This window comes from Chrysochloris asiatica, unplaced genomic scaffold, assembly GCF_000296735.1.
Source record: "Chrysochloris asiatica unplaced genomic scaffold, ChrAsi1.0 scaffold00038, whole genome shotgun sequence".
Taxonomy (NCBI): Eukaryota; Metazoa; Chordata; class Mammalia; order Afrosoricida; family Chrysochloridae; genus Chrysochloris; species Chrysochloris asiatica.
In genome coordinates this window covers 1,379,652-1,404,890 of record NW_006408556.1, presented here as the reverse complement: position 1 = coordinate 1,404,890, position 25,239 = coordinate 1,379,652, and the positions used below count along the sequence as shown (strand labels likewise).

Genomic DNA, 25,239 nt, shown 5'->3' with positions numbered 1-25,239 from the left:
AGGTTTTGAGAGGGAGCTTAGTTAAGAGTGTGGGGGGAGTCCCCACTGAATAGTTATCATCTTGTCTAGATGGGTCTGGTGAAAGGAGATGGGGATAAGATTCGTAAGATTCAATTGTGAATAACTGTTATGACTAATTGCGACTGTCACAATTGTAAAGGTAGAAGTTTTATAACACAGTCCAGAAACAAGAGGACCCTAGGACCATCAAGAGAGGAACACAAAAATAGAACGCAGGACCTTATCCAGAGAAGCAGCAGCGCCAGAGATGGGGGCATGGAGAAGGGGAGCGACTGAGTCTAGATTCATCAACTAAGAAGAGGACTAAGAGCTGCTGGCCAGGAGCAGAGTAGCAGAATGTGCCCTTTGGAAATGTAACTTATTATATATGCCTGAGTGGGGTGTTTTGTGTTTTTTTTAAAAAGCTAAAGTGGATAAAGAGAAATACTTTTAACTGATGGTATATGGAGGGGATTATAAACAATGTAATGAAACAAGTTATATGAAGTGTTGACTGTGTAACTGATGTGCCCTGTAAACTTTCATTCAATCCACAATAAAACCCTTAAATTTAATAAAAAAAAAACCACAAAAACCCTATACAGGGTTGCTATGGGTCAAAACCAACTTGATGGCACTTTACAAGAGATTACATCATCACCTTGCTTCTGCTTCAAGGTATGGGTGGGGAATACCACTGCTTTAACTGATGTCAAGTGCCCATATGTATTCCACGCAAGGCTGATGAGTTTGAATCATACATCTTGCAGTAGTGTTTATCCTACAGTGCCACACCAGGACTTTGAATGGCTAAATATGGTCAACATCTTCAGTTAACCGGGAGGAATGACCACCAGGACCCAGCCCCAGACACCAACAATCCCTATGGATAGTACCAGAAATAAAGGAGAGAATCACAAGGGAATGTGTATAAATGATTTATTCATAGACAAGGCCTAGAGTTTTATTTCTTCTTGGACACACCCACAGTTCGGCCACGCCGGCCAGTGGTCTTGGTGTGCTGGCCTCGAACGCGAAGGCTGCAGGTAAGAAAGAGAAGGATAACTCTTCATACATAGCACAAACAAGACTTGAGGGGTTGGAGGAAGAAGGCTGAGCACCAGGATTCAGAATGAAGTCTAGGGTACATACAGGTAGGCAAGACCTGCCACTACTCACCCCCAGAAGTGACGCAGCCCTCTGTGGGCCCGAATCTTCTTCAGCCGCTCCAGGTCTTCACGGAGCTTGTTGTCCAGACCATTGGCCAGGACCTGGAACAGGGAGTAAGTGTTTTCCTCTCTAGATCACCTTTATTCGAGTGGGGAGCACCCCCCACTCCCATTCCATCAATAAGCACCTGGCTGTATTTGCCATCCTTCACATCTTTCTGTCTGTTCAGGAACCAGTCAGGAATCTTGTATTGGCGTGGATTCTGCATAATGGTGATTACACGCTCCACCTGGAAGGTGGGACAAGGGTCAGATCCAGAGCGGACCCAGGTGCCGTTCCAAGTAGACCCAACCCACAGCCTTCTTCCTCACCTCATCTTCAGTGAGCTCTCCTGCTCTCTTGGTTAGGTCAATGTCTGCTTTCCTCAACACCACATGAGCGTATCTTCGCCCCACACCCTGAGTGAGAGGTTTTAGAAGATTATATCGTATAGGTTTTGCTTAGTTTCATTACTATTTAGTAGTTTGTGTTTTTCCCTACCAATCTAGCAAGACAACAAAGCCTAACCATTGACCAAAAAGGGGAGAAAATGTTTGGTTCAGGGGCAAGGCTGCACCATGAGCAGAAAAGCAAAAAGATAAGCCCTTGAAAGCAGATTCTCCCAATGCCCAACACATTCTAGATGGTAACAAAATGCTGGAGACACTGCACAGCAGTATATTCTGAGCTTTTGCACTGTGGAGGACAGAGGCATGGGCTGATGCAAATAAGCCCAAGGTCCTGAAGTTACTTCTCTAAAGGTTACAATTCTTTAAGGGCAGCCACCACACCTTGTGACCATTTGATATGGTCAAACTTCTCAATACCCAGAGATAATTAGGCCCTAGGAGTAAGCACTATCCAAATCAAACTAAAAAAATACTAATGGTTACACTGGTGGCACAACACCAAGACAGGTGAACACACAAACCAAAACCTAACAGACCTGTAAGGCAAAAGATGGCTATCTTCTCCCTATGTAAGAAAATGAAAAGTTGCTGCCCAGATCTCGAAGGCCCCATTTATAGCCTTTTTAGGTACTAGTAGTTTGCCACAGGTGGTGGTTGTTAAATGTCAAGTCAGTCCCGACTCATGGCGACCCCATAGTTTCCAATGAGCAGCTAGTGGGTTTGAATCACTTTTTGGTTGGTCCTGTGTGAAGCAGACCACCATTCTCTTCAGGCTTCACTTTCTTCAAGGGGCCGGACCTTAAGAAGAGTTAATAGCAACTAACCATCCCACTCTACCTGATACAACAAACCCATTCCTATTCTTGGGCAGATAAGGTGTTACCATGTGACACCTGCATTTAAACCTATTAGACACTGCTAGTGTTACAGAACACCTGGCATTTTTGGTTTTCCTTTTGAGCAAGGTCCATATCAACTCTTATCCCCCATCAAGTTTCCAAAGACCCTCTGAGTGGCAGTTATAACCCCGATGTGGAGGAAAGGTAGAATATTTACAGCAAAAAAAAAAAAATTTTTTTAAAAAAGTAGAAACAAGGAAAAGATTACGACATAGAATAATCTTGTAGGATGAGTATGTTTACTTTCCCAGTTATCATCTAGTCAGCTTGGACTCATAGTGACCCCATGTGCCAAAGAGCTTTTCAATGCTTGATTCTTCCGAAGTAGAAAGCCAGGCCTTTCTTCTGTACTGCTGGGTGGACATGAACCTCTAACCTTTCAGCAAGCTGCCAAACACCTAATCATTTCCATCACCCAATGACTCCAAAATATACATACTGTTAGCTGTCTTGAGTGACCCCAAGCACAACGGAATGAAATGCTGCCCAATCCTTCGCATCCCTGTGATTGGTTGTGTATTGGCAGAGTAATTGGGAGTAAAATTCTTGTCTTTTTAATTCTACTACTGAATCACTGAATGCAACCACAGTAGAATCTCTTCAAATACTCAATGACCTAATGAGCCATCTTTCCCAATGATAGCAGGGCACCAGAATCCCCATGAGTCGTTTCTTCACAGGCTAAGTATCCTGGATAATCCACATTCCCCATGAGTTTTAAGTTGATTACGAAGGGTATGACATACATTTAACAAATCCAATTCAAAGAGGAAGAGAGAATAAACATTCTATTAACCATAACCAGGAACATCTTTAATATTTTCAACCCTTTGCAATAGGTAATGAATTTCAAGTCTTACAGTTCCAGAGAATGCCAAACAGAAGTAATAGCGTGAGAACCCAAGGGATTTGACAAACCTTTTAAGCCACAGATACAACTGCTTTAGGAGCTCTGGCAGCATATGGTTATGAGTCCTTTAGCAGTTTCAAACTACCAACTGCTCCGCAAGAGGATAAGGCTTTCTGCTCTTGTAAAGATTGACACCCTCAGAGAGCATATATATATACACACACTGTCGCTATGAGCCAGAACTGACTCCACGGCACATCACAACTGCTTTATGCGAAAAACACCCAAAAGTTTATAGGCATTTTTCATTATTCCCCCCACAACTTTCCTCTGCCAGTGGACAATATTTGTATGGGGGTAAGGTACTCCCTAACATGGAATGAGCATCAACAGAGCAGAAAGATTGTAATCAAGACTGGTTTGGCCCTGGCCCCATGGAGTTATGGGTACTGATGGCAAGAAAGACATGCAACTGAGTAAATGCCCTGCTCAGGATCTAGTGCCACCCCTGCCCCACAGATGTTTTTTAATACCTGGAATCTGTTGGCACACCTACTCTTCAGAGATGTATAAGTATGCAGTTTTCATAGTATATAAGTAACAAAAAAGGCTGTGATGAAGTACTAGGGAGAAACAATCTAGCTTGGATCTCACAAACTTTTAAGATGCAGAAAAACTCCTTTTAAATTTAGCAAATTCAGGTAGGCAACTATACCCATACCCCTTCACCCAAGCGAAACGTTTTGGCCCAACCTTGAACCACTCTGTCTTTCATTACTTACCCTTTGATAAAAAGGGATTAATTACTATCTTTGGCTAGGACTTATGCCTCCTCAAACTTGCTTCATTTATAACTAGGTCCTAATGACCCAAGTTTCATTTGGAGTCTCTACTTCTTTCTCTACTTTACCTTAATGGCAGTGATGGCAAAGGCTATTTTCCGCCGCCCATCGATGTTAGTGTTGAGTACTCGCAAAATGTGCTGGAACTTCTCGGGGATCACTAGAGACTGATTAAAAAAGATTGGGGGGAAGACGTCAAACACCATGAACTACCACCAAACCGTAAGGCCCATTAAGGCGAACGAACAATACAGGAACGTCAAGTTTCTCAAACGGGGAGCAACGACCCCTTTCATGTTTTCACATCACGATAAACTCCTTATTCCTGCAGGCAGCAGGAACATGAAGGGTTCAGACCTAGGAAAATGCAACTTCTGGAAAAGAGGGGGCAGGGCTCCTGCCGGTTCCCAAAGTATGTTCTGCGCCGAGGAGGCCGGAGGTCCCCATACACGCCTAAACCTTTCGCCACTTTCAGGCGTGCGGGGAGTGACCCTTCCTCGGGTCCCGTTGCCCGGAATTGGAAGTCTTTGGTCATCCCTTCTCAGGGGCGCAATCCAAGGCTCCACACAGAAAGTTGCAGGGCCCTAGGACAAGGCGTTCTTGGCCCTCTGAAAGCAGACTTTCCCTGCCCCGGTTCCGATGTCGCCAGATCCCGACCCGGATTCCAGGCTTACCATGGCGGCAACAGCAACGGCGGCGTGTAGGCCTCCGGTGGAAGAGAGAGCGGAAGTGACGATTTATACTTATATAGTTCTTTGACGGAAGGGGCGGGGTTATCTGGGAAAAGCACTTCCTGAAACTTTCACTAAAAACTGATTAGACTTCTGACGATTTAATTCAGGGTCAACATCTTCCGCAGTCTTCTCTTAATTGTCCGTAAGGTTCCTGGGTGAGACTGCAACAAAGGTTCCGGGACCAGATTGTGCCTAAGACGTTCGCACTTCCATTTGCACTTGGATGAAGTGGTTAGAGTTAAAAGGGGAAAGCTTAAGCTAAACGATGTGACTCGGTGGTCTGGAAACGGATTTGCATTGTGTAAGACACTCAGGAACGGACTCGCCCGGAGTGACAGCTGCCGGAAGTGAGGCTACGCGTAATGGCCGCTGCTGCGACTATGGCGGCTGCTGCCCGTGAGCTGGTGTTGCGGGCTGGGACCTCGGATCTGGAAGAGGAGGAGGGCCCGCTGGTGAGAGAACGCGGGGCTGTGTTCCCCTCCGTAGCTCCGCCCGGCACAAAAGTGTCGGAGGTCCGCTGCTACCGGTGACGTTACCTTTTTGACTTCTCAGATAAGCACTGAGTGAAAAACCAAGGGGATTTGACAAACCTTTTAAGCCACGGCTACAACTGCTTTAGGAACTCTGGCACTATAGTGGTTATGAGTCAGTCAGCAGTTCGAAACTACTAGCTGTTTTCCGCAGGAGTTCGAACCTGTCAGCAGTTCAAATCTACCAGCTGCTCCTCGGAAACCCTTTGTCGTTGTTATGTGCCATCAGGTCTTTTCTGACTCCCAGCGACCCTCTATGGGGTTTCCAAGGTGCAAGTCTACAGGAGCAGAAAGCCTTATCTTTCTCCCGAAACGACTGGTGGGCTCGAACCGCTAACATTGTGGTTATCGTTGTTGGTGTTAAAGTACGTTGAATAGGTTCCGACTCATAACCCCTTGAATTGCCCACCTTGTGGGTAGTACGGATCCTACAGCGCTACACCAGAAGTCCCAGTGGTTATCATACAGAGACACTAGTAGTCTAGTGCTTATCTTACAGCGACTCTATTAATTGGAACCGACTCTACTACGGCACTTAACAACAAATAGCATCCCTGGGATCAGACCTGAACCCGAGCAAAGTCCGGAGTAGCCATGGCCCATATTGCTGGGACACAATGTCAACCCTTCTAGATTTGAGGGCAGCATAGAGAAGCAGTATAGAATAAAGATTAAGAACACAGCCTCTGGAACCCAGACTCCATGGGTTGGAATTATAGCTCTTTGGGCACGTTAACCAGCTTCTATGTTGTTGTTAGGTACCATCGAGTCAGTTTCAACTCATAGCCACTCTGTATAGGGTTTCCAAGGAGTGGCTGGTGAGTTTGAACCGCTGACCTTGGGGTCCAGTGCTTAACCTACAGCACCACACTAGAACTCTAAATTACTAAAATAATAGAACCTGTGACACTGTGGGATAATGTGCTGGACTGCAAAGTCTGTTGGAACCATAAGGTTGGTAGTTCAAACTCACCCGTCACCCCTTGGAAACCCTATACAGGGTTGCTATGGGTCAGAACTGACTTGACGGCACTTCACAACAACAACATCATCATATAGGTTGTGAGGGTTACATGAATAAATTTATATAACCTGACATGCAGATAAACACCTAAGTTTTAGCTAAAGTTTCTGTAAGGGAAGACCATTGCTCCCCAGAAGGATGGCGCTACAACAGTAAAATAGCAGGAATCTGGGAATCCTAAATTCAGTGGCATGATCTGCTCAGTTTTCTGCAACTCCTGTTTTTCTTCAGACACCTCCACTCTCTTCATGGATTATCTTATTTCTTTTGTCATATTTCCGGCCCGTAAATTCTAAATAGTAGATGGGGTACAGAGTGAGACTTTCAGAGGTTTTTGACTCAACACATATTACTACTTCAGTGTAAGGCCCCCATTCCCATTTGGAGGATTTGGGACATCCCATTATATTTTCTTTTTCCCCTCCTCCTTGTACCTCTCTGTCCTTAATCTGTACTTTTTAGGGGAGTGGTCCTGGGCTCCAAGAGCCACTGCAACTTGGGGAGTTGGATATCACTTCTGATGAATTCATCCTGGATGAAGTGGATGGTAAGTGATAGCAGGAGTCAGTGTAGAGCTGGAAGTTGGAGTGCCTATAATCTAAGAGGCAGCAGGTGCTGGAAGGAATAAGATGGATTGTTGTGCAGATTCACAATGTGGGGAGCTGGCCCTAATGTTCACTTTCTGTTTCCAGTTCACATTCAGGCAAATCTGGAGGATGAGTTAGTAAAGGAAGCTCTTAAAACGGTGAGGCTTTCCACTGTACTAATCTGCACCCTCACCTACCCTCCCTCCAAAGAAAAGAGCAGCAAGCTCTTGTTCTCATGACATTCTGGAGTCTCACCCTGTAGCCCTTGGTTGATTCTGCTTCAGTGTTGTGCCTTTGCTGTGACTGTCTCCTGACCTTTCACCTTTATGTTCTTCTAGGGTGTGGACCTACGTCACTATTCAAAGCAGGTTGAGATGGAGCTACAGCAGATTGAGCAGAAATCCATTCGGGATTGTATCCTCCAGCAGAGGGCAGGAGTGGTGTTATTGACATAGGGATTTCGTGAGGCATGATGTCCTGGTGGTACTGTGGGATAAGCATTGGGCTGCTAATTGATTGTAAGGTTGGCCACACTTTGGAAAAAACCACCAGCCACACTTTGGAAAAAAGATGAGGCTGTGTACTCCTGTAAAGATTTACAGGCTGGGAAACCCTAAGGAGCAGTTCTACTCTCTCCTGTGGGGTTGGTATGGGCCAGATTCATCTCCTAGACAATACAGTGGTCTGTCACCTCAGGAAGAAATCCAAGAGCTTGTGCAGATTTGAGATCCCCATCTTTACTGTGAGGCCCCTTGACTTTTGTGGGTCAGATATCCAAGAGAGCGAGAACATAGCATCTCTGCACAACCAAATCACAGCCTGTGATGCTGTCCTTGAGGTGAGTGACCATGACCTATGACTCCTAGTAGCTGTACACTGGACCAAGGCTTTTGGTGCCATTTTTTAGGTCATTGACCTTAGGTGGGGTTGGTTAGAAACATTTTCAGGATGACCTCAGTGGCCTTTTGTTGTTAACTGCCATAGCAGATAAATTCTTTCTGAATGGTGACCTTTGGGATAATTTTCTCCCGTCATCCCCTTCTCTCACAAACCATGGTGGACACTGGGAATAGGTACTTGCTCTCAGTTGGAGCTGATCCTGGTGATGAATATCCAGTGTTGGGAGCACTGACCCTCAGCACTTTTGGGGGGCTGAGTATTTGGCCCCACTTAAGTGGCCTACTCGGCCCCTACTAACTCTGTGTTGCTCCAGCAGCATTTACCCCGAGCTCTCCCCTCACCCCCAGCGCATGGAGCAGATGTTGGGAGCTTTCCAGAGTGATCTCAGCTCCATCAGCTCTGAGATCCGGACACTTCAGGAACAGTCAGGAGCAATGAACATTCGTCTTCGGAACCGTCAGGCAGTTCGGGGAAAGCTTGGGGAGCTTGTTGATGGCCTAGTGGTGCCTTCTGTCCTAGTCACGTGAGTCACTAGTTTGAAGGGTCACATTGTTTTTGTCAGGTAGAAGCTGGGGTGATCACATGGGTCTTTGGTCCCAGCCATTAAGAAGTTTGCGGATAGGTTGACAGTGTTTTTTAACTGTGACATATGCTTTAGTTTCAAAGATCAGGAATCATCCAGGGTCAGGTGTGTAGTGAGGGACTCCAAAGCTTACATGGAGAGTAAGGAACAGAAAACTTCTGTACATATAGTCTGATTACATGATACAGTATAAAAAGGGATCAGAGACAGGTTGGGTGTACTGGGTGTGGTTTGGATCTCGTCTAGAAATGTCTGGTCTCCCACGTAACCCACCTCACTCCTTGCTGCCCAGGGCAATTCTGGAGGCTCCAGTGACAGAGCCCAGGTTTCTGGAACAGCTACAAGAGCTGGATGCCAAGGCAGCTGCTGTCAGAGAGCAGGAGGCTAGAGGCACAGCAGCGTGCGCAGACGTCAGAGGCGTGCTCGACCGGCTCCGAGTCAAGGTGGGAAGAGGGGGTAGACATCCCAGAGACATCCTCGTTCCAACCTTCCTAACACCTTCACCTGGATTTCCATGGTAGAACTTACTGAAGCCCTTTCCCAAAAACTTTGCTCAATTTTAACTAGCATCCATCATCTTTTCTTGTGGGTCCCCCTGAAAATCTTCAGAAATACTAAAGAGGCACTCTCACCTCTCTTCCTCGACTGAGCATCTCTCGCTTTCCCCACTTCCTACCAAACAGTAAAAATGTTGCAGCTTCATGCCCTGTGTTTGGTCCTCCGTGTCTAGGCCGTGACAAAGATCCGAGAGTTCATCCTCCAGAAGATTTATTCCTTCCGGAAGCCAATGACCAACTACCAGATACCCCAGACGGCCCTGCTAAAGTACAGGTCACACCACCTGAAGGGAGGGCACAGGATGGCCTCTTGAGCTTTTGAGCAACCCAATATGAGCATCTGGTTTCTGGGCAGACAGGGTGACTGACTCATCCCTGGCCCCCCAGGTTCTTCTATCAGTTCCTACTGGGCAATGAACGAGCAACGGCAAAGGAGATCAGGGATGAGTACGTGGAAACGCTGAGCAAGATCTACCTGTCCTACTACCGCTCTTACCTGGGTCGGCTCATGAAGGTGCAGGTGAGGTCAAAGGGGGCATTTCTGGGCACATGGGCTGGAAGGCGGGAACACTCTGGGCATGGAGGAACCAAGTGAAGAGGAATTTTTCATTTCTCTTTGGGAAGAGATGGTTACCAGCTTTCTTTTCTGTTTTGTCTAGTATGAGGAAGTCGCTGAGAAAGATGATCTAATGGGTGTGGAAGATACAGCAAAAAAAGATATCCTAGAACCGGGGAATCCTCGTGCCAGGTCCTTGAGAGTGGGAGGGCTTCTGTCTCCCACTGCTTGCAAGGCACTGCTGCTTACCTTTTCTTTAAGTGGGACTAAAACCTCTGAGAATATGAAGAAAGCTGTGGCCTCCCTCCCCAGAAAATTGCACACATAATTTTGACAGATAGTTTTGCATATGGTCTCAGGATGTGGACATACCTTGAGAGCCAGTCATAGGTGAAGTGGTCCTGGTACTGGGAAACACTAGTGTGCTCAGGAACTTCTACACTGCACCTGGCCAACCGGGTGTCCAGAAGCATTGAGTCTTTGAGCCCAGCTGTGCTGGCATTGTTTTTCTTGACTGTGACCCTTCGCACGATTTTTCTCGAAGCCATCACTTCGCAGCAGGAACACCATCTTCACCCTGGGGACCCGTGGCTCTGTCATCTCTCCCACTGAACTTGAGGCCCCCATCCTGGTGCCACACACAGCCCAGCGGGGAGAGCAGAGGGTAGGAGGAACAAGCTTTAGCCACAGAAGGGCCTCTAGACATGGTGGATTGAAGGGAAGGCCAGGCCTCAGACCAAAGCTGCCCATCCTGCAAGTCCTGTGTATCGATCCCTAGACCTGGGAGTGATCTCCATTAACCCTCACATGCTATGATATGAAAAGGGTTGGGGGCCATTGGTTTAAGGGCATGCAGAGAGGAGAGATGAGCTGAGTGTGTCATGAGGCAGGTGTTGAGGCAGATGCAGCTGGGGTGGGCACTTCTTATCCCCATTCAGGATTCTGTTCCACAGCCAGGGCTTGGGTCCGATGGGGATGAGACCAATGGGGCCAGTGAGGCTCAGTGTTGGACTCTGTTCTTTCTGTCTATTCTTCACCTTCTCCCTCCTAGTATCCATTTGAGGCCCTCTTTCGCAGCCAGCACTATGCTCTCCTAGACAATTCATGCCGTGAATATCTTTTCATCTGTGAATTCTTTGCTGTGTCTGGCCCAGCTGCACACGACCTCTTCCATGCTGTGATGGGCCGAACACTCAGCATGACCCTGGTAAGAACCTATGCTTTTAAAGCTTCTTGTCCTTAGTCCTCATCAGCACCATGGGGATCATAACTCTGGTAATACCAAAAGCTAGATTTCTCATTTTAAAAACGCTATGCCTTGTACTCAGAGTGACACCCATGAAACTCTCACAGCTTGGGGTTCCTGAGACCACCCTATAATTAATTCACATCCAGGCCAGAGCACCTGAAAACTCAAGTGCTTCTACACCTTGGTTATCTAACCCTTGAGCCATTCTCAATCCTCAAGTCTGCTGTGACAGTTCATGATCCTAGATCCTGGTGAGCGATGCAGACAGGAAAGAAGGGACCATTTGACTTTTAGATCTCTCCCCTTCTTGCCTGTGCCCTCACCCCAGAGAAACACATGCATTTGTCCACAGCCACTGGGGATGACAAACTAAGAAGCATTCTCTGTCCCTAAATCACAGAAACACCTGGAGTCCTATCTCGCTGACTGCTATGATGCCATTGCTGTTTTTCTCTGTATTCATATTGTCCTTCGATTCCGCAACATTGCAGCAAAGAGAGATGTTCCTGCCCTGGACAGGTCACTGAATTTTGGTCCTTGGTCCCGTTTGCTTTAAAATCTCAGCCTTACACAATTCTTAACTCTTGGGCTCGTACTGACCTTTGTATCATTGACCTTTGTTTTGTTCATCTGTCCCGGAGGCTGGGCTACTGCTCTCTGAGTCACTTTTCACATCCACTCCGACCACCACCACCATCACCATTAGCCTGAGGGACGCTCCAGAAGAGGACAGGCCCCCTACCCTAGCCCAGCCCCTCACTCTGTCTCCCCTCTGACCTTCCTTGCTAGCTGACCTCTGACTCTTTTAAGCCCACAGGTACTGGGAACAGGTGCTTGCTTTACTGTGGCCGCGGTTTGAGCTCATCCTGGAGATGAATGTCCAGAGTGTCCGAAGCACTGACCCTCAGCGCCTTGGGGGACTGGATACTCGGCCCCACTATGTGAGGGAGGGCAAGGGTAACAAAGGGGTTCCTGAAGGGCTGGGCTCTAAGATTCACTGGGTGGGGGGCTTGGCAAGAGTCACTGTTGGGTTGTGGGCCTGGCTGAATGAATATTTAGCCATACTGTGTGAGTGGGGAGTCTAGGAAGGTAGCCAGACTCAGGTGGTTTGGGCACTACTGGCAGGAATGATTACAGGTGGAGTCAGAGGGAGCCTGGTGGGCCGCCTCCAATGGAGTTGGGAAGGTGATTAAGTTGGGCCAAGTACTTGGTGTGATCTTTCTTCCAGATCACACGCCGATATGCAGAGTTCTCCTCTGCCCTTGTCAGCATCAATCAGACAATTCCCAATGAACGGACGATGCAACTGTTAGGACAGCTACAGGTGAGGGAGGGCAAGAGAGAACTCCCAGCAGCGGGAGCGGGCTGGAGTGGAAGGAGGGCCACTGTGGCCTTGCCTACTCATGTCCCCTCCTCCTTTTTGCTTTTTCAGGTGGAGGTAGAGAACTTTGTCCTCCGAGTAGCAGCTGAGTTCTCTTCAAGGAAGGAGCAGCTTGTGTTTCTGATCAACAACTATGACATGATGCTGGGTGTGCTGATGGTAACAGAGACCTCCTTTTCCCTGTCTCTCTACTCAGAGGATTTGATTTTCCCTAACACTGGTAGCTCTGTGAGGGCAGAGATCATTCCTGTTTTGTTCAGTCTTTCATTCCTGGAGTCTAGCTAACTAAACAGTGTCTAACTCCAGTGTGTGGCATGACGGGTGAAGGAACGGTTCTCTCCAAGCTTAAGATTTCCTTTTGCCTTCCCTCAGGAGCGGGCTGCAGATGACAGCAAAGAAGTTGAGAGTTTTCAGCAGCTTCTCAATGCACGGACTCAGGTAGGGCTGTGGTGGTAATGAAAGGAACAGCTCCGTGTGCTCTTAGCAGTATTGTGTGCATGTGTGTGTAGGGGTGGCAGTTAATAGACTGAAATAAAATTATTGAGACTATTTACAGCAGAACATACACCAGTTCACCAGTTTCTACATGTCCAATTCAGTGACATTAATGATATCCCTGGAGCTGTGTAACCTTTGTCACCCTCCTTTTCTGAAGCGTTCCTTCCCCACTCACAGAAACTCACTGCCCTCTAAGGCTCCTGTCTCATCTTTCAAGTTGCTATCGCCAGTTTGATTTCATATTTTTTGGTGTTGGTAAGTGCCGTTGAGTCGGGTCCGACTTATTGTCACCCTGTATAGGGTTTCCAAGGAGTGGCTGGTGAGTTTGAACTGCTGGACTTTGAAGTCCAGCACATTAATCCGCAGCGCCATACCAGGACTCCCAGATGTTCAGAGCAATATTCTCAAGGCATGCATTTTTTTTTAAACTAAATTGCTGTTTTTCTCATGGGTAATTTTACCCTGGAGTCCTGGTGTGGCACTGTTGGTTAATGTGCTGGACTGCAAGGTCAGTTTGAACCACAGGGACAGTGGTTGAGTATTGTCCTGTAGCGTATTCTTTTTCACTGTTACACAATATTGTGTGAGTATCCATATTTTTTGTAAGTGGACATTTGGATTGTTTCCAGTTTTTTTCCACTGTGAATATTGCTTTATGAACAATCTTACATGTCTCTTAGCACACAGATGTTGATGTTGTTGTTAAGTGCTATCAAGTCAGTTCTTCTGCGTAGCAACCTTGTATAGGGTTTCTGGGGTGCAGCTGGGGAGCTTGAACCACCAACCCCGCGGTTCAAACTGACTTTACAGTCCAGCGCATTAAGCCACAGCACCACACCTGGACTCCCAGATTTTGAAGCCCCTATCAAAAGTTTCTTGGGACCAAAGTTTATTAGTGGTTACCAGGAGTGGTAGGAGTGGGGTGTAAAAAAGTGGCAATTGGGCATCAACAGACTTCTAACATCACAAATGGAGAGAATCATCAGCATCAGCCCCAGGCTGATTCCTGAGGTGAAGATCAAATATACATCCTCTCTCTAACCTTTTTACTAATCATAACGCTAACCATCCCTTCTGCCGCACTCTCTGCATCTCTTCTGGGTTTGGTAATTTGTTGCAATGACCACACGGGACTCAGATAATACTCATGATTATGGCGCTTATAGTAGGAGTCATGGATGACAATTCTGAGTCAAGGTCAGCAAGCTACAACTCGGGTTCAGGATCAGGAAGCATGTACACAGAGTCTCCCTGATTCAGCACAGAAGGCTTCCTCTTGGCTCTGCAGTGCTCCTCTTGGCCCCATTTGATCTGCAGCTCTGCCTCTGTCATACAGCAAAATTCCACGAAGGTGTCCTCTGTCTGTGCCTGCAGTGATTTTAATTATTATGCCTCATAGGGAAGTTCTCTTGTCTTCTTTTTTAGCAGTGTCTTCACTAGTCTTGGCTTTTCGACTTTTCTTAGAAATTAAAGCCCATTAATAAGTTAAAAACAAACAAACAGAACCTTCAGGAGTTTGATTGAATAGCATTAAATCTATAGATTGGTTTTTAAAAATTGACACTTTATAATATTGAGACTCCTGTTCAATGAACATGGGCCTCTCCATTTATTCAAATATTCTTTAAATATCTTGATAACATTTTATAGTTTTTTCGCACAGAGAATTTACAGCTCATTCATTAGATTTATTCCTAAGTAGGTATAGTATATAGACATATGCCTAATGTTTTATGTTGTTGTTAAGTGTCGTTGAGTTGCTTTTGACTCATAGCAACCCCGTATAGGGTTTCTGAGAAAGCGAGTGGGTTCGAACTACTGACCTTGTGGTTAATAGTCCAGTGTTTATCACAGTGCCACACCAGGATTCCTGATGTATTATACTATAAACATATCAATCCTTTTGAGTCTTATGTCTTTAATTTCCCATGCCTTTAATCTCTTACTGTACTGGCTAGTACCTCCACCCAGTACAGTGTTGAATAGTTGTATAGAAGCAGTGAGGGTGGTGGTTGTGTGCCATGGAGTCGGTTCCAAATCATAGCAACCCTCTTATAGGGTTTCCTAGGCTGTAAGTCTTTACAGGAGCAGAAAAACTCTTCTTTCTCCTGCAGGACTGCTAGTAGTTTCAAACTGCTGACCGTGAGATTAGCAGGCCAACTCGTAACCACTACACTACCAGAGTGCCTTAGAAGCCGTGATAGTGATTTTAAAAGGAATGCTTTCATCATTTCCCCAGTAAGAACAATGTTTTATAGAAAAGCCTTTTTTTTGTAGTTAACCCTTTTCAAGTTAAAAAATTCCTTTCAGTCCCTAGTTTGCTAGGAGTTTTTGTAATTATTTCTATTAGAAATAAGCTTATTTGAGCGAATTTATTTAGGAATAATGACTAGGAATAGTACTAGGGACTTTATACTCTATTCTTTTAGAATTTGTCCTTTAAACAAACTGTTAATATTTAAATATTATCTTTTTTATTATTACCTTTAAATAGCTTCTTAAAAGGTGTTTTCTTGTGGTGAGAACTGGGATATAGAAATGCTATTGATAGTTTTACATTGACCATATAACCAACCACGTGCTAAATTGTTACTCCTGATAGTATGTTTGTGGATATTTGTGTGTGTGTTTTCTATGTAAGCACTCATCATCTGTCTGTTATGACAGTTCTTGTGTTGTAATTCTGATCTCTTTAATCTCTTACCAGGATTCCATTACAGGTAGTCCTGGACTCAAGATGGGGTTCTGTTCTAATGACTCTATCCTAAGTCGGTTCTGACATAAGTTGAATACTTCTTTTTTAAAAAGTTTTAATTATTATTACCTTTAATTATCTGTATCTTTATAAATATAGCAATGTTTTGAAAAGTAAATTATAAAACTAAACCTCTAAGAATTATAACATCATCAAATTATGCACTGCAACAACTACCAGTGATAAGATGTATTAACTACCAGTGATAAGATGTATTAACTACCAGTGATAAGATGTATTAACGAGAACCCTCCAGACAATGTGAGCATCACAGGTGGAGCCCTGTGAAGAGAAAAGCAGGTGTGTCGCTGGACACCACCCCAGCCAGGTGGCTAACACTAATAGGAAGAGTTCTTCGACCACATTATTTTTCTCAATTAATTATTTCAAATAAAGTAAACAAATTAGTTTTTTTTTTTTTTTTTAAAAAAAAAGAGGACCCTTGTAAGTTTGATTCATTGTAACTTATATATCATTAAGTCGGAAACTACCTGTTGAGTGTTGAAGAGTTTAATAGAAGTGGTGGTAGTGACAACCTTATCTTTTCTTGATTTTAAAAGGAATGCTTCCATGTTTTCTCATGAAGAATAATGTTTCTGTAGGGTTTTTGTAGATAGTCTTTGCTGGGTTTAAAATCCCTTTCCCTCGTTTGCTAGGAGTTGTTACTATTTTCTTACTCATCAATGGGTGTTGAGTTTTGAATCACGAATGGGCTTCTTCATCTGTGAGACGATCATACATTTTTTCTTTTTTAAAAACCTGTTGTGTGATGTGACAGTTATAGATTTCAGAATGTTACAGCACACTGGATTTGGCTGCTGTTATAATTTAGAATTTCTGTTTGTATCTGTGGCTTTCTTTTCTTGTATTGTCCTTGTGTAGTTTGGTACCAAGGTCATCCTGGATTTGTAGATGGAGGTGAGAAGAGAGGATTCTTTATCTTTACTATGGGAGAGTTTCAGATGGAAATATTTTCTCTAAAAGTTTCAGAATTTGCCAGCTAAAACATCTGGGAAGATTTAAAGCTATAAAATTCCTCCTAGCTGCTGATTCGATTGCCTTCTGCGGTAAAATATGTAGCATTTTCATTAGTGTTTAGTTTTAAGATTTTCATATTTCAAATTTTATATTATAATTTCTGCTCTGATCCAGGAGACTTTTGAGAGAATGTTAAAATTTCCAGATGTAGTTTTTCTTTTTGTTACAGATATATAACTTAATTGCTTTGTAGATAGAGAATGTGGACTTTTTTGAATTAGTTGTTTGAAATTTGTTTAGATTTGTTTGTGAGCTAGTATATGATCAACTTTTGTACATGTTCCATGTGTGTTATAAGAAGAATATGTATTCTCTAATTGTCAGGGGTGGAGATCAAGTTTTTAAATTGTGTTGTTCATATCATAAGGAGCTCTGTGATTCAGTGGTTAAAGCATTCAGCTGCTAACGAAAAGGTCAGTAGTTTAAACCCACCAGTCACTTCTCAGGTGAAAACTCTAGCAGTCTGCTTTCGTTAAGATTCATAGCCTTGGAAACTATATGGTTAAGTTCTATTCTGTTCTAGAGGGTCACAGTGAGCTGGAATCGATTTGTTGGCCTTGGGTTTAGTTTTGGGTTCATTCATATGTTCTATTCTTGTTGTTAAGTGTCATCGAGTTGATTTTACCTCAGCAACTTTGTATAGAGCTTCCAAGATTGTAAATCTTTACCTCATTGTTATCCTGTGGAGCAACTGGTGAACTTGAACCACTGACCTTGTGGTTTGCATTCCAGTGCTTATCCTACAGAGCCACCATGCTCCCCAGATATCATTAGTATCTTCACTTTTTTGTGTACTTGACTTATTGAAATCTGTGGGTTTGTCACTTTTTCTCTGAAATTTTATTACTTTTGGCTTTATATATAAGTTTCAGCATATTTTATTTTAAATCTTATAAATTTAGACTTGTTGAAATTTAAACTCCTTTGGATCTTACTGGTCCTCTGATAATGATCCTCTTTCTCTCTAAATATTCTTTTTGTCTTAAAGCCTATTAACTCAGCCAACTTGATTTTGGTTATTATTTACTTGCTATGTATATTTCCATTCTTTTACTTTCATCTTTTTCTCGTGGTTTTATATTTCAAGTATCTTTTGTAAATGGCATATATGAGAGTTTCAAACAGTTCATAGAGAATTGGAATTAAAAGATGGTGGAAAGAAGCACAGAGAGGAGGTGGGATAAGTGATGTTACATGGAGGGGGCTGCAATCAGTGAGATGACACAAAGTGTATGATTTATTGAGTGTAAGACTGATGATCTGCTCCATAAATCTTCACTCAATTCACAATAAAGAAACTTTAAAAAAAGATAATGGCATTTTCCATAAACTTTTTGAAGCCCCCTTCTACCTGAAATTAAAAAAAAATCCAGTTGGCATGTTTTTTAATAGAAAAAAAATTGCATTTAGAATTAGCCTGCAGGACTCTGTTTTATTGTTGTTAATAAGTGATGTTGAGTCAGTTCCAACTCATGGTGAGCAACCCTGTATAGAGTTTCTGAGGAGCAGTTGGTGAGCTTGAACTGCTGACCCTGCAGTTCAAACCAAACTTACAGTCCAGTGCATTAACCTTCAATGCCACACCAGGACTTCAGGACTTTAGATGATCCCAATTTTGTTGGCAACATCCAAAGCATCCTAGTCAGGAGCCAGTGGAATATATGCCTTCTTTTCTTCATCAGGCCTGATCAAGGTGGTAACCTTGGCTACGTCAATATCATAGAGCTTCTTCACAGCCTGTTTGATCTGGTGCTTGTTGGCCTTGACATTCACAACGAACACAAGTGTGTTGTTATCTTCAGTCTTCTTCATGGCTGACTCAGTAGTCAGGGAACTTGATGGTGGCATAGTGGTCAAGCTGGTTTCTCCGGGGGGGGCACTCTTCTGAGGATATTTGGGCTGCCTTTGGAGCCTCAGAGTGTAGGGTGATATGCAGATCTTCCTTTCTTTGTGTGTGGTTGTGGATGCCTTTCAGCATTGCCTTCTTGGCCTATAACACCTTTGCTTTGGTTTGAGTTTTAGGAGGGGCAGGGGCTTCTTTGCTTTGGGAGCCACCTTCGTTAAAAAGCCTGATTGAATTTTATTGTTTGTTGTTGAGTGCTTTTGTATCTAATTTTTTTTATGGCTTATGGTGATTAATGTTATATTTGTTTTTTTTTTAACCATCTGTGGTCTTCTATGTGTCTTGCCTTTGTTTGCTTTTCTAGCTACAGTTTTATTTTCCCTGTAATTGTTTGGACTTTGTATTTCATTCTTTCAGAATTTGTTCTTTAAGTTTTACCTTACGTGTTTAGCTTAAAGTCTAAATTTAATGTTTAACCCCCTTCCAAACAACACTTAGACTTTAAAACATTTTAACTCCAGTATTCTCCTTCTGCCTTTCATGCTAATTACTGACCAATATTTTAATTCTGCCCAAGTTTTGTTTTATAATAATACATCTCCATGCATGTTTATAATTTTATTTGTTCACCTCTCCACCTCAAAACTTGATCTTTTGAAGACCGTTTCTCTTCTTCCTAAAGTAAGTCTTTTTGAAAGTTCCTTTGGTAAAAAGTCTGTTGGTAATAAACTTGGTTTTTGTATTTATATACATATGTTAATTTCATCTTTTTAAGGGAAATACAGTTTACTGTCAAATTCTAGATTAACAATTACTTTCTTTCAACATTTAGATGTTTCCCACTGTCATCTGTCTTGAAGTGTTCTAATTATTCCGCTGAAAGGAGTCTATCTTCTCTGGTTACCTTTAAAAATCTGTTTTTTGGTGCTTTTCAGTTTTACCACAACCTGTCCAGATGTGAATTTCTCTTTACGGCACTTGGTATTTGTTGTTTCCTAAATCTTTGGGGTTTTGTTTTTCATGACTTCTGGAAAATTCATAATCTGTATCTCTTTAAATATTGCTTCTTCATTTCTTTTTCTTTATTCTCTTCTGAAATCTGATTAGCTATAGGTAGGACTTTCCCTTTCTATTCTATGTGTTTAGTAAAATAAGCATGTGATTAGATGAGAATGGAAACAGTTGTACTCATCTGGACAGTAAGATGACCAGAGAGAAGGTCAGTCCTGCTTTCAGAAGTGCAATATTCTAGGTCCCTTAATCCCACAAAGATGCATTTAACCAGTGGATTCTACTGGAAGCAGCAGAGCTACCACGGGATTTGCCAGAGATGGGGAATCATCAGTGTTCCCTGCCCTTTTTGATTGGGTTGCTGATGGATATTGTGTGGGAAAGACTGCTGGGCAAAGGCCAGCGCACTGTTTCCCTCTGGTCACACCTGCTGGATAAAAAGCTTAAAGACAGCTTATCCAAGTCTAGACCATTGCTGGCCAATAGAAATATAATGCATGCCACAAATGTGAGCTACTTAGATGATTTAAATTTTTCTAGTACAAAAATATTAAACAAGTAAAAAGAAACAAATGAAACTAATTTAGTACACTTTTTAAAAACCCACTAAAGGAGCCCTGCTGTGGCACTATATAGGATAAGCACTGGACTGCTAACCACTAGGTCGGCAGTTCAAACCCACCAGCCTCTCTTCAGAAATCCATACAGGGTTGCTATGAGTTGGAACCAACTCGACGGCACTTAACAACAAAAACAAAGGAGCCTTGGCGGTACAAATGATAGAGTATATGGTTGTGGACGAAAAATTCAGCAGTTTAAATCCACTCAGCGATTCCACAGGAGAAAGACCTTGTGATCTGCTCTCGTAGATTACAGCCTAGAAAATCCTATAGTACAGTTTACTTTGCCACATGGGGTCACTGTGAGTCAAAATTGGCTTAATAGCACCTAACAACAACATACCTCAAATATTTTCCTTTCAACACTTTAAAACATTGAAAACTTTTTCTTGTGGAAACTTTTAAATGTGTGCTATAATAAAGAGAATAGTTTATTGAACCTCCAGGTACTCAACCAATAGGAAACTGCAACCAATAGGAACTTACAGTGTGATTTCATCTGTACTAACATTGTTTACCTTCTATCCCAGTTATTTTGAATTACATCCTACACATCATCACTTCATGTGTATCAGGATTTGTTCTAAAATCATAGCCAGAACACTATCATCAGACTTTTAAAAATGTACAATGATCAGATTCTGAGGCTGTAGGATGAGCACTGGATTGGTAACCACAAGGTTGGCAGTTCAAATCCACATCTGCCCATTGGAAACCCTATACAGAGTTGCAATGAGTCAGACCTGACTCACTTGCACTTAAACAACAACCACAACATCAAATAGCTACTGCTCAAATTGCCTCAGTTAATATCATAAGTTATTTTTATGATTCAAATCAGTTGTTAAGTGCCATCAAGTCAGTGCTGACTCATAGCAACCTATGTAAGATCTCTATAACTCTGAGTCTTCGAGGGAGCAGAAAGCCTCCTCTTTCTTCCATGGAGCATGTTGTTGTTGTTAAGTGCCGTCGAGTCGTTTCCGATCCATGGTGACCCTGTACAGGGTTTCTGAGGCTGTAAATCTTTACGGGAGCAGAACGCCTCATCTTTCTCCTGCGGAGTGGCTGGTAGTTTCGAACTGCTGGCCTTAAGGTTCGCAGCCCGATTCATAACCACTACGCTACCAGAGCTGCATATGGAGCCACAAAAACCCCATTCATGCCTCTTTTTAATCTGTAACTTCCCTTTCTGTCTTTGCTCCCCTCTTCTGCAGTTTATTTTTGGAAGTAACTGAGTCATTTGACCTGTAGGATGTTGTATTGTCTGGATCTTGCTGATTGCATTCTGTGGTAAGGCTAGACTGTTCCTCTGTCTTGCATATTTCCCTTAAACAGTTACTTGTGTAGTTAGATGGAACGGCTTGATCAGATTCCATACACGTGGAATCTGGGTGTTTTTTTTTTAATAGGAGCATTTGATGGGTAGTGCTGTGTGCTTCATCAGGAGGCACATAATGTCTCCTTGGCTCTTTTCTTGTGGTGATGAACACAACTCAGATCCATTAATTCGATCTCTGTGTCTCTTAATGTTTCACATTTTCCCATCTCTTTATCTGTGCTGCATTCTGATACATTCCTTCAATTAGAAATGCTACTTCATGCTGTCATTCTCCAGCTTTTTCTGATCTGTTGTTTGACTTGTTGACTTTAACATTTTTCAAGTTATGATTTTACATTGTTTAAAAAAAAAATTTTTTTTTCCAGTCTGTTCATTCTTAATTGTTCTTGTTAATTAATTGGTAATCTTTGAATTTGCATCCTTAACTTTTAAAAACATAACTTTATAACAAAGTCATACAAAATATACGACTGTATGTATCTGACAGCTTTCATATTGGCAGTCCATGGAGGTCTAAATCCGTTGATTATTGTTTATGCTTTGTCTCATGGTAGCTTGCATTGTTTATGTGTCTGGTGATCTTTGAGTTCATTGCTTGATCAGGGAGAGTTCTGTAAGTCTAAATTCGTTCTGAGGATATTTTTCTCCAGAGGGAAGGAAACCTACTTTCACAAGAGCTAAAAGATGCCACCCACACCTGGGTCGACAGTAATCCTCTTGAAGGGTTTTCAAGAGACCCAAGGCTCAGCTTTCTCATTCCAGAGTGGTGTCAGGCTGTTGGCAAATAACAGAGTGGTCATTTGTTTGTCTTTGTCAGCTCTGCCTCTCTCCCAGTTCCGTAGCCCTCTAGCTCCAGCTTTGACTCCAGTTCCTTGTTTCTCTGCCACTAGCTTCAGTTTAGTGCCTTGCTTAGTATCTTTTCCTTTCTTTCTTTTTAAGAAAGGAAGCCTTGGAGGTTTCCTCTACCTTAGCTAAGACCAGCAAAGTCTTAAAATGTGTGACCTTTCTGCTATGGGAATATACTTGTAAGCATCTTGTCAGCCTTGGTGTCAGAATTGGACATCTGATCCAGTGTATGCATATGTATTTGTCTCCCCAGGAGTTCATTGAAGAGTTGCTGTCTCCCCCTTTTGGAGGTCTGGTGGCTTTCGTGAAAGAAGCTGAGGCTCTGATTGAGCGTGGGCAGGCTGAACGACTTCGAGGGGAAGAAGGTTTGAGGCTGGATGGTTGTGGTCGGGGCAGCATTCAAGTGAATGTACAGCAAAAATGATAGGGTGCAGATGGATGACAAGGAAGAATGGGTGGGATGGTAAGGAAGGCTGTATGTTGGGGAAGACTTACTGGCTTACTGGGGCTAAATATCATCCAGCCTAGTTTCTTTCTAACATGATCTCTCTCCTTCTGTTTGTTTCCAGCCCGGGTAACTCAGCTGATCCGTGGATTTGGTAGTTCGTGGAAAACATCAGTGGAGTCTCTAAGTCAGGATGTAATGAGGAGTTTTACCAACTTCCGAAATGGAACCAGTATCATCCAGGTGACTCGCAACTACCAATCCCTCTTTTCCCTGGGGTCAGCAACATCCAAGTGACCTTTGATCTTCAGCTACCTGTTTGGGCCCCAGTTTGGGGTGAGCACTAACCTGATTCCTGTCCATCATCATTAGCGGTCCCTACAATCTGATCTATTGACTTTCTCTTACCAGGGAGCACTGACCCAGCTGATCCAACTCTATCATCGCTTCCACCGGGTACTGTCCCAGCCACAGCTCCGAGCCCTCCCTGCGCGCGCTGAACTCATCAATATTCACCACCTGATGGTGGAGCTCAAGAAACACAAGCCCAACTTCTGATGTGCTGAACCCTGGGATCCTCCATGCCTCTCCATAGACTTCTGTACCCCATTCCATACCTTCCTTCACCTGAGGTCTCCCTTCCAGTTGTCCCCTTGCCTACTGGGCCCTTGGCATGCCTCATTCTGCCTTCAGTCCCAGGATAATCCAGATTCCCTTGGCTTTCTGAATCTCCCAGTGTCTTCAGGTTTCCCAGGACCACGCCCCCTGGGACTTCCAGAATGACCTTTATCTTTGTCTCAGTTTTGTCACATATGCGTTCTCCCTCCCTGCCCCCATAGGTATTTCTCCTCCAGTAAAACTTGCACAGCCTCAGTCTCTGATTCACTCAACCCATGTCACCATGTCTTGAGGTGTGAAGCAGCAACTTTTGGAATCGGTGACAAGAGGAGACTGCCTCCAAGTCATTTTTGTTTTCACGCAAAATGATTTCTGTAGCTTTTTGACCATAAATTTCTGCCAATTGAACACTAACCTACTCCCTTCTGGGCTGAGAGTTACACTCTGAAGTCAGCCTGTAGTAAACAATAAATACTTACTATACTATGAAAAACAACATGGTAAAATATTGGGTCATTGCAAAAGCAGAAGACCCTCAACGAGGTGGATTGACACAGTGACCGCCAACAGTGCACTCCAATAGCAGTGATTGTGAAGATGGCACAGGACCACACCAGTTGTGTTGTGTTACACATAATGGGCTCACTATGAATTGGAATTGACTCTTGGCCACTTTGCAACAACAACATACCATTACATGCTTGTTTCTTCCTTGAGGCCTTCAACTGGCCCTATCTCAGCCCCAGGCTGGCCTGTCTTACCTCCTCACTTGCTTACATCTGTTCTGGTTGGTGTCCAGAATGAATTGATAGGGACAGGGCTTTCTAAGCTATGGTTACTTCGGGCCAAAGAGCACTGGTTTTTAGAGAGGGGACTGTTTCACCAACCTGGTGGAGAAAGGTTAAAATGGCAGATGCAACTTCAGGCATAGTTCCAAGGGCAACGGTGTCACTAACCTTTCTTTCGCTAAAGCCCAACCCCTTAAACTGATAGATTGTTTTCTGTCATCCCCACCTCCTCACCTTCCCGTGTTGTGGCTATCATAGCCTCTTGCTGGAGAGCTGCAGCGCCCACACGGCTGAGAGTAAGGGGAGGCCAGTCAGGCAGCTTATCCACGTCATCCTCTAATGTGTTTGATTTGGAGCCTTCTTGCTGACCCCGCCTACACACCTCGTTTGAACCCAGACATTAGACTGGATAGACTTGGGGCGCTTTTAAGCCCTGGGGGGTGGGGGGGCGGGCAGCAAGGCGAGAGTTGTCAGGGGGAAATGGTAATATAGAGATGATTCCTCTTGTATCTTCCGTCCTCATGACCTAATCATACCCGAGGGGTGGGTAGTGGAAGGTAAGCGGTTTTTACTCCCTGCTTATGGTTTCTGGATGCGGCTGCAGTCCAGCAGAACGGGGAGAACAGGACCGCTCAGGGGCTTCCTGTGTGATCAGACTGCTAGTGGGCCGCGGTAAGGTCCAAAAGAGGCGACTTTTTTTTTTTGCGGTTCTACCCAGTCCTAGCGTGGCGCTACGGGGTTAATTCGCTGGACTGCAAGGTCAGGTTCAAGCTTACCGCAGAAACCCTATACAGGGTCGCCATGAGTCGAACCGACTCAATGACACATAACAAAAGCCCAGTCTCCGAGAGCAGTGCTCTCATTGGCTGCGGAAACCAGCCTGTCCTCTTTAAGGCTAGTTTGCTCCTGTGAAGATTTATAGTCTTGGAAATATTATTGAGCAGTTTTATTTAGTCTTTTAGGGTCGACTCCATGGCAGTGAGTTGAGTTAGCTACTGAAAGTGCAAAAGGGAAAACCTGGGGCTGAGGCTTGCTCCTGATTGGTTCAGATGTCTCAGGGGCGGGACCAGAACTGTCCTTAATTGACCCCACCCCGTCCACCCCTTCCCATCCCTTCATCCTGGTGT

The 25,239-nt window shown here is 43.9% G+C and overlaps 2 protein-coding genes and 1 pseudogene across 4 annotated transcripts; 1 reads left to right on the top strand and 2 right to left on the bottom strand.

The window, feature by feature from the left end:
• Nucleotides 1-925: 925 nt before the first annotated feature.
• Nucleotides 926-4,981, bottom strand: RPS18 (ribosomal protein S18). The gene is made up of 6 exons (XM_006860354.1): nt 4,885-4,981; nt 4,279-4,377; nt 1,542-1,628; nt 1,358-1,459; nt 1,180-1,271; nt 926-1,040 (listed from the first exon to the last, which is right to left on the bottom strand). The coding sequence occupies exons 1-6, from the start codon at nt 4,885-4,887 to the stop codon at nt 965-967; spliced, it is 459 nt and encodes a 152-aa protein (XP_006860416.1). The 5' UTR covers nt 4,888-4,981; the 3' UTR covers nt 926-964.
• A 176-nt stretch (nt 4,982-5,157) lies between these two features.
• VPS52 (vacuolar protein sorting 52 homolog (S. cerevisiae)) lies at nt 5,158-23,813 on the top strand. Of its 3 annotated transcripts, XM_006860351.1 has the most exons (20): nt 5,158-5,396; nt 6,961-7,045; nt 7,191-7,243; nt 7,424-7,499; nt 7,856-7,923; nt 8,333-8,508; nt 8,861-9,011; nt 9,299-9,399; nt 9,513-9,645; nt 9,785-9,842; nt 10,212-10,345; nt 10,733-10,888; nt 11,331-11,449; nt 11,748-11,871; nt 12,159-12,254; nt 12,363-12,470; nt 12,684-12,749; nt 22,515-22,626; nt 22,831-22,949; nt 23,118-23,813. In XM_006860351.1, the coding sequence occupies exons 1-20, from the start codon at nt 5,307-5,309 to the stop codon at nt 23,262-23,264; spliced, it is 2,172 nt and encodes a 723-aa protein (XP_006860413.1). In that variant the 5' UTR covers nt 5,158-5,306; the 3' UTR covers nt 23,265-23,813. The 3 variants fall into 3 exon arrangements, with proteins under 3 accessions (XP_006860413.1, XP_006860414.1, XP_006860415.1); XM_006860352.1 differs by lacking the exons at nt 5,158-5,396; nt 7,191-7,243 and having other exon boundaries at nt 6,967-7,045; XM_006860353.1 differs by lacking the exons at nt 5,158-5,396; nt 9,785-9,842; nt 10,212-10,345 and having other exon boundaries at nt 6,967-7,045.
• LOC102813785 lies at nt 18,202-21,676 on the bottom strand (annotated as a pseudogene).
• Nucleotides 23,814-25,239: the final 1,426 nt, after the last annotated feature.

Excerpts from the sequence above, each read along its gene's own strand:
- RPS18 (XM_006860354.1), bottom strand. Across the intron at positions 1,629-4,278 it reads TTGCCATCACTGCCATTAAG|GGTGTGGGGCGAAGATACGC; the intron begins GTAAAGTAGAGA and ends CCTCTCACTCAG. Across the intron at positions 1,272-1,357 it reads AGGATGGCAAATACAGCCAG|GTCCTGGCCAATGGTCTGGA; the intron begins GTGCTTATTGAT and ends TCCCTGTTCCAG.
- VPS52 (XM_006860351.1), top strand. The coding sequence starts at position 5,307 with ATGGCCGCTGCTGCGACTATGGCGGCTGCTGCCCGTGAGCTGGTGTTG. Across the intron at positions 9,646-9,784 it reads GTCGGCTCATGAAGGTGCAG|TATGAGGAAGTCGCTGAGAA; the intron begins GTGAGGTCAAAG and ends TGTTTTGTCTAG. Across the intron at positions 11,872-12,158 it reads TGGATACTCGGCCCCACTAT|ATCACACGCCGATATGCAGA; the intron begins GTGAGGGAGGGC and ends TCTTTCTTCCAG.